The sequence below is a fragment of the Bufo bufo genome, chromosome 6, assembly GCF_905171765.1.
Source record: "Bufo bufo chromosome 6, aBufBuf1.1, whole genome shotgun sequence".
NCBI classification, from domain to species: Eukaryota; Metazoa; Chordata; class Amphibia; order Anura; family Bufonidae; genus Bufo; species Bufo bufo.
In genome coordinates, this window is record NC_053394.1 from 285171304 (window position 1) to 285187975 (window position 16672).

The following is a 16672-nucleotide window of genomic DNA, read 5'->3' on the forward strand; positions in this document are numbered from 1 at the left end:
TAAAGATAATACAACCGGATCAGCTCAGAATTATCGTGACGGAAGTGGTTTTGCTGATCCATGACAGATCCAGTAAAAACGCTGGTGTGAAAGTAGCCTAATATGCTAATGAGGTGCTTTCTCTCAGAGCACCCATTCACCACAGCTTCTCCCTACTGCCACTCTGCCTCCGGCACTACTTCACATGGTCAGGCATCATCACTGCTCCGATGCCTGGCCCTGAAATCTCAAACTTGCTTTGGCAAGATAACAATCGGCATGATCTCATTCAGATGCCCCGCCCAAGATCCGAAGTGCACATAAGCAGATTGTCATCTCGCCGGCGTATGTGCAGGGTTCCCTACCCGAATGATGAACTCATGGTTAGATATCTGCCGGTTGCTGGCCTTGGTAATGACTACTTGTGTAGAGATTCTACCCAATAGTTGTCCGAAACTGTCCTAATCGCCTGTTACGGCAGATGTTTAGTTGTCTAGTAGAAAAACAAGGATTATTTTCCAGCAGGGAAGACTGACACTTTTAATGAGTCACATACTCCTCTTCCTTCTTGCTGCCTCTCTCCGTCGTTCTTTAGTTCTTGGCAGGCAAGCCTGTGACTGGAGACATTAATTACTAGCACAGTGAGCTGTTTATTCTCCATATTAACACACCTGTGCTGCTGTTCGTGTGTTAGGAGTCGTTGTCTCGCCTCACGTGTGCCTCCGTCCTGTCACAAAAACGCCTCACTTCAACTAGAAATAGAGAGTTTTGTGATTAACCCCTTTGAGGGCAATATATTCAATGCCCTGCCATTGATTTCCAATACAAATAGCTCTGGGATTCAGAGACTGAAGAGTCAAGGGTCCGTCTGCCTTCGAGACAGCGCACAAAAAAATACTGGCTTTCTGATGTATAAAGTGGAATTGGATTTCTCTGTCTCGCTGCAATTTTAAGGTTATTTTGATGGATTTTTGTAAGATTAAAGGACGTAGTAATTACATCTTGTGATTTCATCTAATTAGTTTATTATTTTCAGATTTTTTTTTTAAACCAAACCCTGCATTTCCTTTTACCCTTGTTGACAGATAAACAAGACCCACTAATTGTTCTTCTTCTCCAACCGCATTCTTAAAGCAGGGTTGCCAGCGCAGCCACAGAAAGTGAGACACCCATGAAATCTGCAGGAATTATGAATGTATTGAAATTAGCTCAGATCCATGTGGTTTATCTGCACCTAAATGTCAGACGATATGCAGCTTGCACTTGAACTAATTATTGCTAATTTAAAAGAATTTCTGACAACCATAAAAGTTGCGTTTCGAGACGTTAGAGGGTTTTTAAAAGGCGACTTTTTTTAATAGAAGAGGTGAAAGGGGGAAAAAGTAAAAAATAATCATTACTCTCTTCATAGATTCCCCGCCACTGCTGTGCTGGTACTCATCCAATCTCCACTGTTCTATTACCTGGTACTGGGTGTGACAGACAGGAAATGGTTTGGACTAACCAATCACTGGCCGCAGTGATGACCTGCTCAGCTTATTGGCCGAGAGGACAGTCCAAGCCATTTCCTCTCTGTGTGGAGGTCAGGACAAGGAAGTGAAGAGTAGCAGAGACTGGATCAGAGTTGGAACAGCAATGGCAGGGGCAGCATTAACCCATTCTGCCCTCTTTTTTTCCTCTCTAGGATTTTGGTCTATCCATTTTATTTAATAAATGTACCAACATATTCCATAGTGCTGTACAAAAGGTGCCTTTGAATTACTCTCAGCACCAGAGCTTAGGTCCAATAGAACCGCTGTACCCCCCCCCCCCCCTTCCCCCCTATAGTTTCTCAGGTGATTGGCAGAGAGCTGTGAAACTTGACAGATCTTGTAGCAGTCTCAGAAAATGTCTCAGATTTTCTCTAAATATAGAGCGAGTCACTCGTGACAATTCCAGTCTTTCTTTCAATGGCTTTTAACGTAGTCAATACAAATCAGAATAGACACTTGTGATCAGCTCACCGTATAAGGAGTCTTCACACTTACAGATTCGAACATTTAACTTAGCATCTTAGGGGGTCATTTGTCATTCTGAAATATGCCTAAATTACGCATATTTAAGGCGCAGATTGCAGCGCAACTAGGTGTTGTGCTGCAATCTGCGACTTCTCCCCTTCATGCCAGGTCTAAAATTGTGGGTGTGGCGTGGGCAAGGAAGGTGACCAGCTGGCAGGCCAGTCTCATTTACCATTTTCTACGCCTGTTTTAGATGTAGAAAAGGTCTAAATGTAAGACACCTTGGAAGCTATCTTACATTTAGATCTGGAGCTGGATGCACCAAAGTTATCCAGACCCACCGCCGACTTAGGGCTTTATTAAGACTGGCATCTGAAACACGTGCCCCATAGTATCTATATTTAAATCTGTATCATAACATAACATAGAATAAGCCAGTTTTAAAGAGTGGGAAATGAAGGAATACTTTGTGATGTAGTAGACAAAATAATTTAACTAGATGCTTTTTAGTGACATATATCCCATCTTATAAAGGCCTTCTACCACCAATGTCCTCCTTTTCTAGTCCACCCAGCAATTCAGAGATGAAAATCATCATGACATGACTTTAGAGTTTTCAAACCTCAACCAAAACTAGAACAATCCAATACTCTACCTTTTGAATAAGCTGTGTTTCACCATCTCTCCTTACTGTCCTCCAGGTTCGTGCCAGTGCCATTGCTCAAGATGCAGACCAGAACTACGACTATGCCAGTAATAGTGTGATTCTTCACTTGGATGCAGGAGATGAGGTCTACATCAAGTTGGATGGTGGAAAAGCTCATGGAGGCAATAACAACAAATACAGTACCTTCTCCGGCTTCATCATATACTCAGACTGAGAGAAATGTTCTTTGGACTACCCTATCTACACCACCAGGGAGCAAGGAGCCCCAGAGAGAAGCTTGGGACAGCTGCATGGAACACTCAAATTACCTCCATGGTGTGCTTGGGATTGTGTAGCTGCTCCCAATTGCTTATCCAGCACCTCTCTTGTGTCCTTGACCACTCCTGTATCATATCCCATGCATCAGTGTGTAGCTGTTCAATAAAGCCTCACTACTATACCCCTGGCCTAACTCATGCCTCTGTCCTTATTTGAGGCCACTTTCCCATTCAAAGCTAAATGCATACTAGCCAATTCAATTTAATGAATTACTGTCCATTTTTTATACCTTCTACACCTGTCATGTTCCTTTCAGCATTGGATCATAATACTGAAAACTGTTGTGGTGTCTTGCTGGTAAATTTAATTTCTGTGACATCTGTGCCAAACCATCAGTAGTCATTAGGCATTATTTCCACAAGCTTCAGTCTAGCACACGGATAGATGGTTCCATTGAGTGAAAAATGCAGGACAATACTCTTGTCATAAAACCGTCCACATAGCCTTGAGATTTGATCCCTATGCCTATCCATGGATATATACTGTACCTCCATCTAATGAGATACCTATATAACTCCAGCAAGCTTCATGGCTTTAACATTTCCCATTCCAGTAAACCTTCTTTAAGTCAAATTCTTGCCTTTATGTACTAAGACTCTACTACATAACTTTCCATAAAGCCACCTGCATGCATTTCTTTGGTGAGGATTGATTGTCATCCATACTCTGTGTCCCTTCCTCATTGTCCTCCTCATGAGCCATGCTCCTTCTACCAAGCCTCATAGCACCATCTCCACTAAGCCTAATACATTTATCATTGCACCATTTTTGCGCCTGTAATTTGTCTGAAATTCACAGAGATTTGCAAGCATCTCTCTACCAAGATTCAAGGTTCTGTGTCTTAAATATCCCTAATAAATGTAAAGCTTTCTTCCTTATCCATCAACTATTCATACCTTTGCAACCCCTGTCCCCAACGTCACCCCTCCTTTGGGCTTCACTCAAATCCATTCACCATCCACATTTTTGCATGTCAAAAAACCATCTATGTCCCTTCTTAAACACTATTCTTCAATTCCATCTTTGTATTTTCCTCTTCTAGCTATGACTGAATCCCTTCAACAACCTCAATGGCAACTCTATCTCTCATGTCAGTATCCACCTGGTAAACTTCATTTTCAGTTTCCTATCCCCAAAGTTTTTCATTTAAATAGTTAATTGAATTCCCTAGGCATCTAGTAAGCTTGTATTAGTCATGATACTATTCCTCAACTGTCTACCTAATAATTATATCCTAGTTGTAAATGTCAACATCTTACTCAATTTCCAATTATTGGTCCAATATGGCTACTGCGATTTCTTTCATCAGCCCTGTATTTGTTTCTTGTGCCTAAATAAATCCTAATAGCCCCCAGCGTTATTTTTCCCTTCTACCTCAATCTGTTTATTTCTAGAACTCCCAAATAAATTGTGTAATTATATATAGAGTGTTAAAGAAAGACAAGTGAATGACTCACAGAATATCTTCCCTCACAGACTATATACACTACAATATTCTTATTTTGTGTACAGGAAAATCTAACTGTACGCTCTGTGTTCTCCACCTTAGGCCTTGTCGGATTGTGACTATTTCCATTTGAAGACAGAATCAATCAGATTTAGCAGCAGCATCCTAAAAGCGTACCTAGAGACTTGCTAATTAAAAAAAGTAACACTTTAATGCTAAAATAATGGTTTTTACAGCACTTTATGTCCACATTTTGCAAACCTCAATTAATTTAGATCTGTGAAGTTTGACATCTATCTGTATCATTCTGTACTTACAGATGCCACCCTGCTGGGCATCAGATTGACCTGCACAAAACTATTCATTAGCAGATATAGCCCTCAAATCATCTGCATTGTGGAGCCCACAGAGGTTCTAGACTGCTTTGACAGGCTTACCAGTCATGGCTGTTCTGTTAGTTGGTTCTGTTTCTTGAAGTTTGAAGAGACTGACGTGGTGGTGCCACCATTTTAATTATTTGGGAAGTTTCACATGTTTGTTGGTCATGTCAGTAAGGGATGATTGCATGTTTTACATTATATCTACAGTACATGAGGGATGGAATACTACCTAATCTTACATTAAGATAAGACTTATGTGCCCTGTTTTTTGAGATCCTACAAGTTATCCCTGCTTGATATTTCATAGGGGTTGCCTATGTCAAAAGCTTTGTTCTTTATTTTGTCCTGTAATGATCCTGTGAGATATCTAAAGAAAATCTTGTAAATATAAAATCCTTATAGGAATTGTAAAAATATCATGTGTGGTTTTTTTTGTGCCATCTGAATGAGAAGACATTGAAAAAATGTGTTTATGCACAAAGTATCAAAACTGATGCAAGGGGAAGTTGGCATCATAACTAATTAGATTCCTGCTTGACTAATGCACAAGTTTTTATAACCCTCTTCCAATAAGAGGTTAAATCCAATAATCACATAAACACACAACCTACAACTTATTACCATATGGTTTGGGAGATGGGTACGTTGATGGGTACAGTGTCATTTTGGTCCATGACGTACACAAAAGTTCAACAAAGTGAGAAGAAGGAGGCACTATATGTCCTCTACCGTAAAATACATTTCGAGGTGGTCACCACTGATAGTAACTTCTTGAATTCTCAGTGACCAACCACATAAATATTTTGCTCATGGTTGCTAACATTGTCAGTAGATTTCCCCTTTAAGAAATGTCATGGAACCTGGACACTTGAAAAGGTTTATCCACTTTAATGCTAAAGGTCCTTTTCAATGGGCTCATAACCAGCCAAACAAGCTTTTATAAAGATGCCTCAGTCATTCCCAATCATTGGCTCATGTAAACATGGCGGTTTGTTTTCTGGCTGATTGCATGTCTGATGCGGACATACAAATATTCTTTGTTTGCAGCACATCTTTCTGTGTAAACATGACATATGCTGCCAACATTATGCCACCTGTATGGGGGACAAACGATCTGGTTAATTCTTATACTGTTTGCATCGGGTAGCGTAAAAAGCCCTTTAAACAAGAGCTGATTGACTTGCTATATTGCAGATTTGCACTCGTTATGGCCTCCCATCGGCCTGTGTATAAGGACCCTTATATCAACCTCTTCCAGCCTGAAATGCCTAAGAAAATGGAACAATAGTTTGAAGACAATAGATTGTAGTCAACTGCAGAACAGATGCCGATGATTTAATGTTTAGGATTAGGATTTAATTGGGTAGTTATTACATAAAGTCTAATGTCCTTGTCACATGTTGTTATGCCACAAGCAAGGCAGACACTTATGTACTGATTGAATATTGGGCAGTCACAACCAGCGCATTTTCTGCCCTGTACTGTGAGAGGTAGATGTTTCATGTGAAGAGAATGTGAGGGCTTTTTTTTGGTCTGAGAACCAAAGGCAGAAGTCTGGGGCTCAGCTGTTTCCAAGACACAGGGACACTGGCAACTAAATGAAGACACTGTGAGGACACTCCAGGGCTCAGGAGAAAGGACAGGACATGAGTGATCTCTCTGACATTAAATGTAGCCTTCCTCAAGTGTTATTTGGTTTTAACTCATCAATTTGTACTGTAGATTTCGACTATCTTTATGAATTAAAGAAAACTACAGTTGTTTAAAGGGCATCTGTCAGCAGATTTGTACCTATGAAACTGGCTGACCTGTTGCTTGTGTGCTTGGCAAAGAAAAATGAAATTTTAATATATGCAGATGAGCCTCTCGGAGCAACGGGTGGCGTCGTCTTTACTCCTAGAGGCTCTGCTCTCTCTGCAACTGCGCACCTTCTGCACTTGGATTGACAGGGCCACGCAATGAGGGTGCACTAGTAGCAGAGAGAACAGAGCCTCTAGGTGTAATGGCAACGCCCCCAATGCTCCTAGAGGCTCATTTGCATATATTAAAACATCATTTTTCTTAGCAATGCGAGCACATATGAATATGGGACCAACACAAATGCCTTCAGCTGCCAAGCGCACATGCAACAGTGCGGTCTTCATTATTAAATGAAAGGCAGCTGTGGGCTAATTGGCCGCACGGTTCTTTACCGCAGCACGGCCGCTCAGTGTGGTCATACCCTAAGGCAGAGTGGCCCGGGTATACCTGATTTACCTTGAGGGGTGTAGTTTCTTAGATGGGGTCACTTTTATGGAGTTTCTACTCTAGGGGTGCATCAGGGGGGCTTCAAATGGCACATGGTGTAAATAAACCAGTCCAGCAAAATCTGCCTTCCAAAAACCATACGGCGCACCTTTCCCTCTACGCTCTACTGTGTGCCAGTACAGTAGTTTACGGCCACATATGGGGTGTTTTTGCAAACTACAGAATCGAGGCAATAAATATAGTATTTTGTTTGGCTGTTAACCCTTGCTTTGTTACTGGAAAAAATAGATTAAAATGGAAAATTTGCCAAAAAATCTAAATTCTGAAATGTTATCACCATTTGCCATTAACTCTTGTGGTACACCTAAAGGGTTAACGACATTTGTAAAATCAGTTTTGAATACCTTAAGGGGTGTAGTTTCTAGAATGGGGTCATTTTTGGGTGGTTTCTATTATGTAAGCCTCACAAAGTGACTTCAGACCTGAACTGGTCCCTAAAAAGTGGGTTTTTGAAAATTTATGAAAAATTTCAAGATTTGCTTCTAAACTTCTAAATCTTGTAACATCCCTCAAAAATAAAATATCATTCCCAAATTGATCCAAACATGAAGTAGACATATGGGGAATGTAAAGTAATAACTATTTTTGCAGGTATTACTATGTATTATAGAAGTAGAGAAATTGAAACTTAGAAATTTGCAATTTTTTACAAATTTTTGGTAAATTTGTTATTTTTTTATAAATAAAAATGAACTTTTTTTTACTTCATTTTACCAGTGTCATGAAGTACAATATGTGACGAAAAAACTGTCTCAGAATGGCCTGTATAAGTCAAAGAGTTTTAAAGTTATCACCACTTAAAGTGACACTGGTCAGATTTGCAAAAAATGGACTGGTCCTTAAGGTGAAATAAGGCTGTGTCCTGAAGGGGTTAAAACTTTTGAGCACTTGGGAGAAGCGTTCCAGCTTAACAATAATTGGTGTCATTTATCAAACTGGTGTAAAGTAGAACTGGCTTAGTTGCCTATAGCAACCAATCAGATTCCACCTTTCATTTTTGACAGCTCCTTTGGAAAATTAAAGGAGGAATCTGATTGGTTGCTATGGGCAACTAAGCCAGTTCTACTTTACACCAGTTTGATAAATGACCCCAAATATGTTTTACCAGTTTGTTCAATTGAGACACCAGACTTATTTTAGGGGTTCTGGCGTACCTAGAGTACAGTAGGAAATGGAGGCCCAGATTTATTAATATACCTGAGCCAAAAATCTGTCTACAAGCCCTAAGGAGAAGATTTATCAAGACAGGCACTTCCTGCACTGGTCTTAATATCCCCTGTGCTGCTGGTGGATGCACCTAATTTATGATGAGGTGTACGCCTCGTCATGTATTAGTTGCATCATCTGGAAGTCCATGCACCTAAACAGAAAACTACGACAACTCAGAGCTGCCATACCTTTCTGATGTAAATGAAGATAAATTAATCTCTGCACTTGACCATGCCCCTTTTCTGCCTTTGCCACATACCCTTTTGGAAAAGTAATGAGGGCGGCGTAAAAAGAGGCACTTGTGACTTTTATTTTCAAAAACACAGCTTGCAACTTTATAAAACCACTTTTCTGGTGCAAGGGAGATGATAAATCTCCCTCAATATGTGCTAAATTCCACCACTTTTTTGATAGACTTTTGGCACAGATACATTAATAAATCTGGGCGACAACTTATAGAACCACTCAAGTGTTATGGAAAATGGGATTAGCTGGATGCTAAATACCTTCAAGGCCCCGAAGACTCTGAAAGGTAGGGTAGACTTACTGGGTTATGTTGGAGATCTTGTGATAGACTTCATGGGAATCTTGGCAACTGCAAAATTACTGTGGGGGACATTTGTTATGCCATATTTGCAGCAAAATTAGCAACTTTCCCCCTTCTCACTACTTTTTAGAAGTGACAAGAACAGGGGTGTGGTGAGTAGTCTTGAGAAACCAAAATCGGGTTTGGTACCGAGTTACTAGCCGGTACCAAGCCTGACTTTGGATTCCAACTTTTAAATGTTTTTAAAGATGCTGAAATGAATACCGAATGTATTCACCGAAGTCTCACGTGACTTCGGGTGAAACAAAACTTGACTCCACGGAGCCAATACATTTTAATGCTGTACAGAGACAGTCTTCGACCGAATCGACTTTGGATCGATGATCCAAAGCTCAATTCACTCGACATTAGTGGTGGGGCAGAAAAGAGCAGGGCCAGTAGACCCAGTACATTTTTCTGCTTTCATACTAGTTTTCTGAGGTGAATTAAGTCAGAAATCCACCTCAGCTAGGAGGCTGCCATAGATTTATCCTGTCGCACGGCCAGCGGGAGGATGTGCCAAATCTATGAGAGGCCTCCACCACTGCATAAATTTGGTGCATCCTCCAGCTGCACAGGGGGAATAAAGACCGGCGATGACAACACCAGTCTTTATAAATGTCCCCTTGTGTCATAAAAGAAAAATAATTGGCAAGCACTGGCTACAAGAGAACTCACCTAGTATAGCCTCATTGAATACAACTATATTGATGGGAAAAGGGAAATGGATGAAAAGGGGACTTCAACCAAATCTAAAAATAATGAGGAAAGTGGACTGATAGTCCAGTATCGGCATCAGATGCCTTGGTTAGTGTGTAGGGGGAAGGTGGATTAGCTGAGAAGCAACTATATGTAAAACCAGACCTGGAATTGGAGCTGGATTTGTAGGAGAGGTTGTACACTGGGGGAGGGGAACAATAAGGGCTACTTTGCTGAGGTATCGGTGGCGTCGCAGAGGACCTTGCTACATAGATAGATATCCTTTAGAGTATATAGTTCCTGGCACAAATTTCCCATCTGGACCTAAAATCTTTGGAGGAGAAAACACTGAGGAAACTGCACTAGCACTCACATACTGGTAAACCCTAAAGTCCCAGGAAGACAGAGGAAGTGAGAAAATAATACAGCGATTGCTTGATGTTTGCAAAGGTGAGAGACATTTGCAAATGTTAGTGTCGCAAGCACCATATGTCTACTTTTCTTTAATTTAAGAACCAAATCAACTTGTCTTACAGCTTTACATCCACATCTCCTCATTTAATTATTATGTGCCTTTTTTTTTTTTCATTTTGCTGTTGGAATTTAATACCTATGTGTTGTATATGAGGAGCAGTCTCTGGATTCAGTGCGGTAAGATTCTCTGCTGCTGTCTGCCAAACAACTGATGTGTAGCAAGCAGGTCCAAAAAGCAGATGTTCTTCCCTTCTGATACCTGCATTATCCTCACACCTATGTCAAAGCTTGTGAAATACTGACGAGTGCACCCCCACCACCCTAAATATACATCCCACCTCCAGGAAAATATCATTCATCACAGCCACTTTTTGGATGAGTATAGCACAATATAAAACTCAGAAGCAATCTGGTGTCACACATATGTGTGTTATTTTTTTTTATTGTTTTGTGGCATTTTGCAGTTTTTTTTCTTTTTCGCTGGTGTTTTTTAGGCAAAAAAAACCTCCAGATGTTGCATGGAAGTCTATGGGAAATATTAAAGTTAAGGACAAACATTTTTCTATAGTGCTGATTTTGTCACCCTTCATGTACATTTTTTGATAAATGGTATGCTCTGCGTCTGGCATTTTTCTCCCATAGACGTCCATTTTTTTTCTCCTGCTGTTTCAAAAAATTGCATGTGCGATGGCGTTTTTTTAATGGTGTTTTTCCATGGCATATTTTTTTTTTTTACTACCAATGCTTTTTTTCCCCATACAGCTCTACAGAGTAATTGGTATTACAGGGGGCACATACTTTCCTCTAATAAAACACTAGGCACACCAAAAACACTATACAAAACAGAAGGTGCTTAAAACTATATGGGCAAAAAAATATTTTAAAAAATACCTCAAAAAACGCTGATCACGTTAGGTGCTTTTTGAGGATTTTTTGACAAAAAGCGTAAGGGATAAAATTTGGTAGAAACTCGTAGCCTTGATGGACTATAAGACTCTGTATCTTGTGGTGCCAGCCTTCTGACAGCTTTTTGAGGGTAATAGTTACTTAAGGTATGGATTTCCAACTGATAGCATGAACGGTCTAATATTTGGAACGGTTATACAGTAACACCATATGCGCAAATATATTTTTCTACTTTTGGAATTGTTGGTATCATAGCAACAATTGTAAGAATTGCATTACATTTTTTCATTGACCCTCATTGGAGACTTTAAATTCATTGTTACATGCCAAAGTAGTGTCCAGGAGTCGTTTTTAAGTCAATCAGATAAATTTCATTAGGCTGGATCAATGGTATCTTCACAAATTGAACTTCTGCCATTGACTCCTATTGTAAATACCTTGGGGGTCATTTACTAAGACCGGCTTTTTATACGCTAATTAGGCATATCTACAGCAGTCCATGCTCCTGGTGTACTACTCTACTTGGTATTTTATGCCAACATTTACGTCTGTCTCCAGTCTTAAATATTAGTAAATTTGCTGGGGCTGGAATTACGGCCTTAACATAGCACCCAACACTCCCCCTCCCCACCCCCATCCCAATTGTCAAACATGACGTAAAATCGGCCATGTGACTAACTCTTGTCGCACAGCAAGTCAAACAAGGGTCTTGCGACTTCTCTGAAAAAGTTGCAAGTCCCTTGATGAATGATTTCTCATGTGTCCTTGTATGGTGGATCTGAATAGGTTCGGGAGGGGGGGGGGGGATTATTGATACTACAACATAATAGTATAGATTGGTTTTGAATTATTTTGTAGATTTAATTTCATTAATTTTTACACCACAGTTTCCAATAAAAGCATTCAGTATAAGATGCATGAGGCTGCTTTCATGGGTCAGATTTCTATCAAGGAAGGTTGGGATAAATGTGATGCTAACCAGCTAAATACGCAAGTTACCAGTGCTCGGAACAAGTAAGGATCAATAAGCAGATTGCTTTGTGCTCTTAGGTTGCCATGCTAGGTTGAAATGCTCTGCTTGGCAGCCATGAGAGAGTTAAAACAAAACAACTCAATTATAGATGGTTTTAATGCAGCAAATGTAGCTCCCTTCCCCCGGCTTGGGTCAGTTACTCAGATAAAATCACTGAATCTACAGATCTAGAGTCCCAATTAAGAGGATAGGTAGAAATCAGATAGGGGGGATACGAGCATCGGTGAGATGAGATGTCAGCTGGAAAATCCGATGGGAAGACAGCAATTACTGACTCAAATCAAGCGTCCTCCATACACCCTGAACCTGCCCGAAGTGTGCCGAGTCAGAATGTGTGTTCTGTGGAATGGGAGGGGTGAAGGGTGGGGGTGAGATGCACACACGTATATACTGTATATATAAACAAACAGATACCATATGATTATATTACTTTAATATCACCATAAATGTTCCATAAATTTTAATAGTAAAAATAATAAAAATTTAAAGTACTTAGTTGAAAAGCATAGTGGACTTTACAATTGCAAAGAAAATTAAAGAATCAACAAGACCTGATGCTGTCAGAAAAATCTCAATGATTCTCTATGTTTTTCTGTATAAGCAATACAGCAAAAGTTTATTTATATATAAATATATATATATTGTAGAAAGGCGCAAGGGGCCGTCATTGATGGAAGGTATGTGTCAGCGAGATTCCTGGCCCTCGGTGAGGTAAGAGTTGGTAGTTTTAAGTGTCAGCGGCAGCTAGTGCTGGTTGACACTGTTTGTTGTTAGTATGGCTGTAAAGCCGATCCGGGCCGGCTCTTACTGGGACTAGCCAAAGTGCTGGGTGGGTGGCTGCTCCCCACGCTCCAGGCCGGGTCTTTATTGGTCTATATAAAACCCAGCCAGCAGTCTCAGCTGGGTGTGGATGATCCTCCATCTGACAGGGAAGCTGTGGAGACTCTGTTTGTGGATCTGTGAATTGGTGCCGTGCTAAAGGATTGAAAATCGCATGCTGGAAAAACAGGCACTTAAAGCCTACTGTGGATGGCTGGGGGAAAAATACTAACCAGGTGAAGATTTTGTTCTATGGACATTGCAAGGTGTGAACAAACACCAAGACTGTGAGGAGTCTTTTTTGTGTTTCCTTATGTGTGAATAAACACCGAACTGTTTAACCCCTTAAGGACTCAGCCCTATTTCACCTTAAGGACTTGGCCATTTTTTGCAAATCTGACCAGTGTCACTTTAAGTGCTAATAACTTTAAAACTCTTTGACTTATCCAGGCCATTCTGAGACAGTTTTTTCGTCACATATTGTACTTCATGACACTGGTAAAATGAAGTAAAAAAATGAATTTTTATTTATAAAAAAATACCAAATGTACAAAAAATTTGTAAAAAATTGCAAATTTCCAAGTTTCAATCTCTCTACTTCTATAATACATAGTAATACCTCCAAAAATAGTTATTACTTTACATTCCCCATATGTCTACTTCATGTTTGGATCATTTTGGGAATGATATTTTATTTTTTGGGGATGTTACAAAGCTTAGAAGTTTAGAAGCAAATCTTGAAGTTTTTCAGAAATTTTCAAAAACCCAATTTTTAGGGACCAGTTCAGGTCTGAAGTCACTTTGCGAGGCTTACATAATAGAAACCACCCAAAAATGACCCCATTCTAGAAACTACACCCCTCAAGGTATTCAAATTTTACAAACGTCATTAACCCTTTAGGTGTTCCACAAGAATTAATGGAAAATAGAGATACAATTTCAAAATTTCACTTTTTTGGCAGATTTTCCATTTTAATAATTTTTTCCAGTTACAAAGCAAGGGTTAACAGCCAAACCAAACTCAATATTTATGGCCCTGTTTCTGTAGTTTACAGAAACACCCCATATGTGGTCGTAAACCGCTGTATGGGCACACGGCAGGGCGCAGAAGGAAAGGAATACCATACGGTTTTTGGAAGGCAGGTTTTGCTGGACTGGTTTTTTTGACACCATGTCCCATTTGAAGCCCCCCTGATGCACCACTAGAGTAGAAACTCCATAAAAGTGACCTCATCTAAGAAACTACACCCCTCAAGGTATTCAAAACTGATTTTACAAACGTCGTTAACCCTTTAGGTGTTCCACAAGAATTAATGGAAAATAGAGATATAATTTCAAAATTTCACTTTTTTGGCAGATTTTCCATTTTAATAATTTTTTTCCAGCTACAAAGCAAGTGTTAACAGCCAAACCAAACTCATTATTTATGGCCCTGATTCTTTAGTTTACAGAAACACCCCATATGTGGTCGTAAACCGCTGTATGGGCACACGGCAGGGCGCAGAAGGAAAGGAATGCCATACGGTTTTTGGAAGGCAGGTTTTGCTGGACTGTTTTTTTTTACACCCATTTACATGTCCCATTTGAAGCCCCCCTTATGCACCCCTAGTGTAGAAACTCCAAAAAACTGAGACCCATTTTAGAAACTATGGGATAGGGTTGCAGTATTGTTGGTACTAGTTTAGGGTACATATGATTTTTGGTTGCTCTATATTACACTTTTTGTGAGGCAAGGTAACAAGAAATAGCTGTTTTGGCAACGTTTTTATTTTTTGTTATTTACAACATTCGTCTGACAGGTTAGATCATGTGATATTTTTATAGACCTGGTTGTCACGGACGCTGCGATACCTAATATGTATACTGTTTATTTATTTATGTAAGTTTTACACAATGATTTCATTTTTGAAGGTAGTCTGAGAGCCAAAAATTTTTCAGTTTTTGGGCGATAGGGTATGATTTTTGCGGGATGAGATGACGGTTTTATTGGCACTATTTTGGGGTGCGTGTGACTTTTTGATCGCTTGCTATTACACTTTTTGTGATGTAAGGTGACAAAAAATGGCTTTTTTTACACTGTTTTTATTTTTATTATTTTACGGTATTAACCTGAGGGGTTAGGTCATGTGATATTTTTATAGACCAGGTTGTCATGGACGCGGCGATACCTAATATGTATACTTTCTTTTTGTTTATGTAAGTTTTACACAATGATTTCATTTTTGAAGCAAAAAAAAAACATGTTTTAGTGTTTCCATAGTCTGAGAGCCATAATTTTTTCAGTTTTTGGGCGATTATCTTGGGTAGGGTATGATTTTTGCGGGATGAGATGATGGTTTTATTGGCACTATTTTGGGGTGCGTGTGACTTTTTGATCGCTTGCTATTACATTTTTTGTGATGTAAGGTGACAAAAAATGGTTTATTTAGCACAGTTTTTATTTTTTATTTTTTACGGTGTTCATCTCAGGAGTTAGGTCATGTGATATTTTTATAGAGCCGGTCGATACGGATGCGGCGATACCTAATATGTATACTTTTTTTTATTTATGTGAGTTTTACACAATAATATCATTTTTGAAACAAAAAAAAATCATGTTTTAATGTCTCCATATTCTGAGAGCCATAGTTTTTTCAGTTTTTGGGCGATTATCTTAGGTAGGATCTCTTTTTTGCGGGATGAGATGACTGTTTGATTGGCACTATTTTTGGGTGCATATGACTTTTTGATCGCTTGCTATTACACTTTTTGTGATGTAAGGTGACAAAAAATGGTTTATTTAGCACAGTTTTTATTTTTTATTTTTTACGGTGTTCATCTCAGGGGTTAGGTCATGTGATATTTTTATAGAGCCGGTCGATACGGACGCGGCGATACCTAATATGTATACTTTCTTTTTATTTATGTAAGTTTTACACAATAACAGCTTTTTTAAAACAAAAAAAATGATGTTTTATAGTGTCTCCATATTCTGAGCCATAGTTTTTTTATTTTTTGGGCTCATTTTTTGTGGGATGAGGTGATGGTTAGATTGGTACTATTTTGGTGGGCAAACGCCTTTTTGATCGCTTGCTGTTGTACTTTTTGTGATGTAAGGTGACAAAAAAATGGTTTATTTAGCACAGTTTTTATTTTTTATTTTTTACGGTGTTTATCTGAGGGGTTAGGTCATGTGATATGTTTATAGAGCCAGTCGATACGGACACGTGTGATACCTAATATGTATACTTTTATTTATTTTCCCCTATTTTTACCAATTTTTTTTTACTTTATTTGGGGAAAATGTTTATTTTTACTTGAAACTTTTAATTTTTTTGGGAATTTTTCTTATTTTTTTAAACTTTTTTTTTCACTTTTTTTTTTGTCCAACTTTGGGACTTGAACTTTTAGGGGTCTAATCCCCTTTACAATGCATTCCAATACTTCTGTATTGGAATGCATTGGCTGTATGAGTAATACAGTGTGTATTACTCATACAGCTTCCTGCCTGTGAGATCCATGGGGCTGGATCTCACAGGCTTGTCACCGGAAGGCAGTGCGATGCCTCAGGAAGGCATTGCGCTGCCTTCCATGCCATCGGGTCCCCCCTACAGCCCCATGGGGACCCGATGGCACCACCGCACCAGGTAAAAGCCACAAACCGCAGGTCTGAATTGACCTGCGGTTTGCGGCGATCGCCGATGCGGGGGGGTCCCGGGGCTAAGCTGTGTTCACTTGAATGGAGCTTAGCCGCGCCCACGCTAGTTGATACTAGTCGTGATGTCAGTGGGCCGGCGGTAAACAGTGAGAAGGCTTCTGGAGCGCCACTGCCTTCTCAAACAGCTGATCGGCAGGGGTCCTGGGTGTTGGAC

General features: G+C 39.7%; 1 protein-coding gene across 1 annotated transcript in view; it reads left to right on the forward strand.

Moving 5' to 3' along the window:
- The window catches only part of C1QL1 (complement C1q like 1), a 102733-nt gene extending 97632 nt beyond the window's left edge, over positions 1 to 5101 (forward strand). The window contains exon 2 of the mRNA XM_040435763.1: positions 2678 to 5101. Coding sequence (XP_040291697.1) covers positions 2678 to 2857 — 180 coding nt within the window. The 3' untranslated portion in view covers positions 2858 to 5101. The remainder of the gene's footprint in view (positions 1 to 2677) is intronic.
- Positions 5102 to 16672: the final 11571 nt, after the last annotated feature.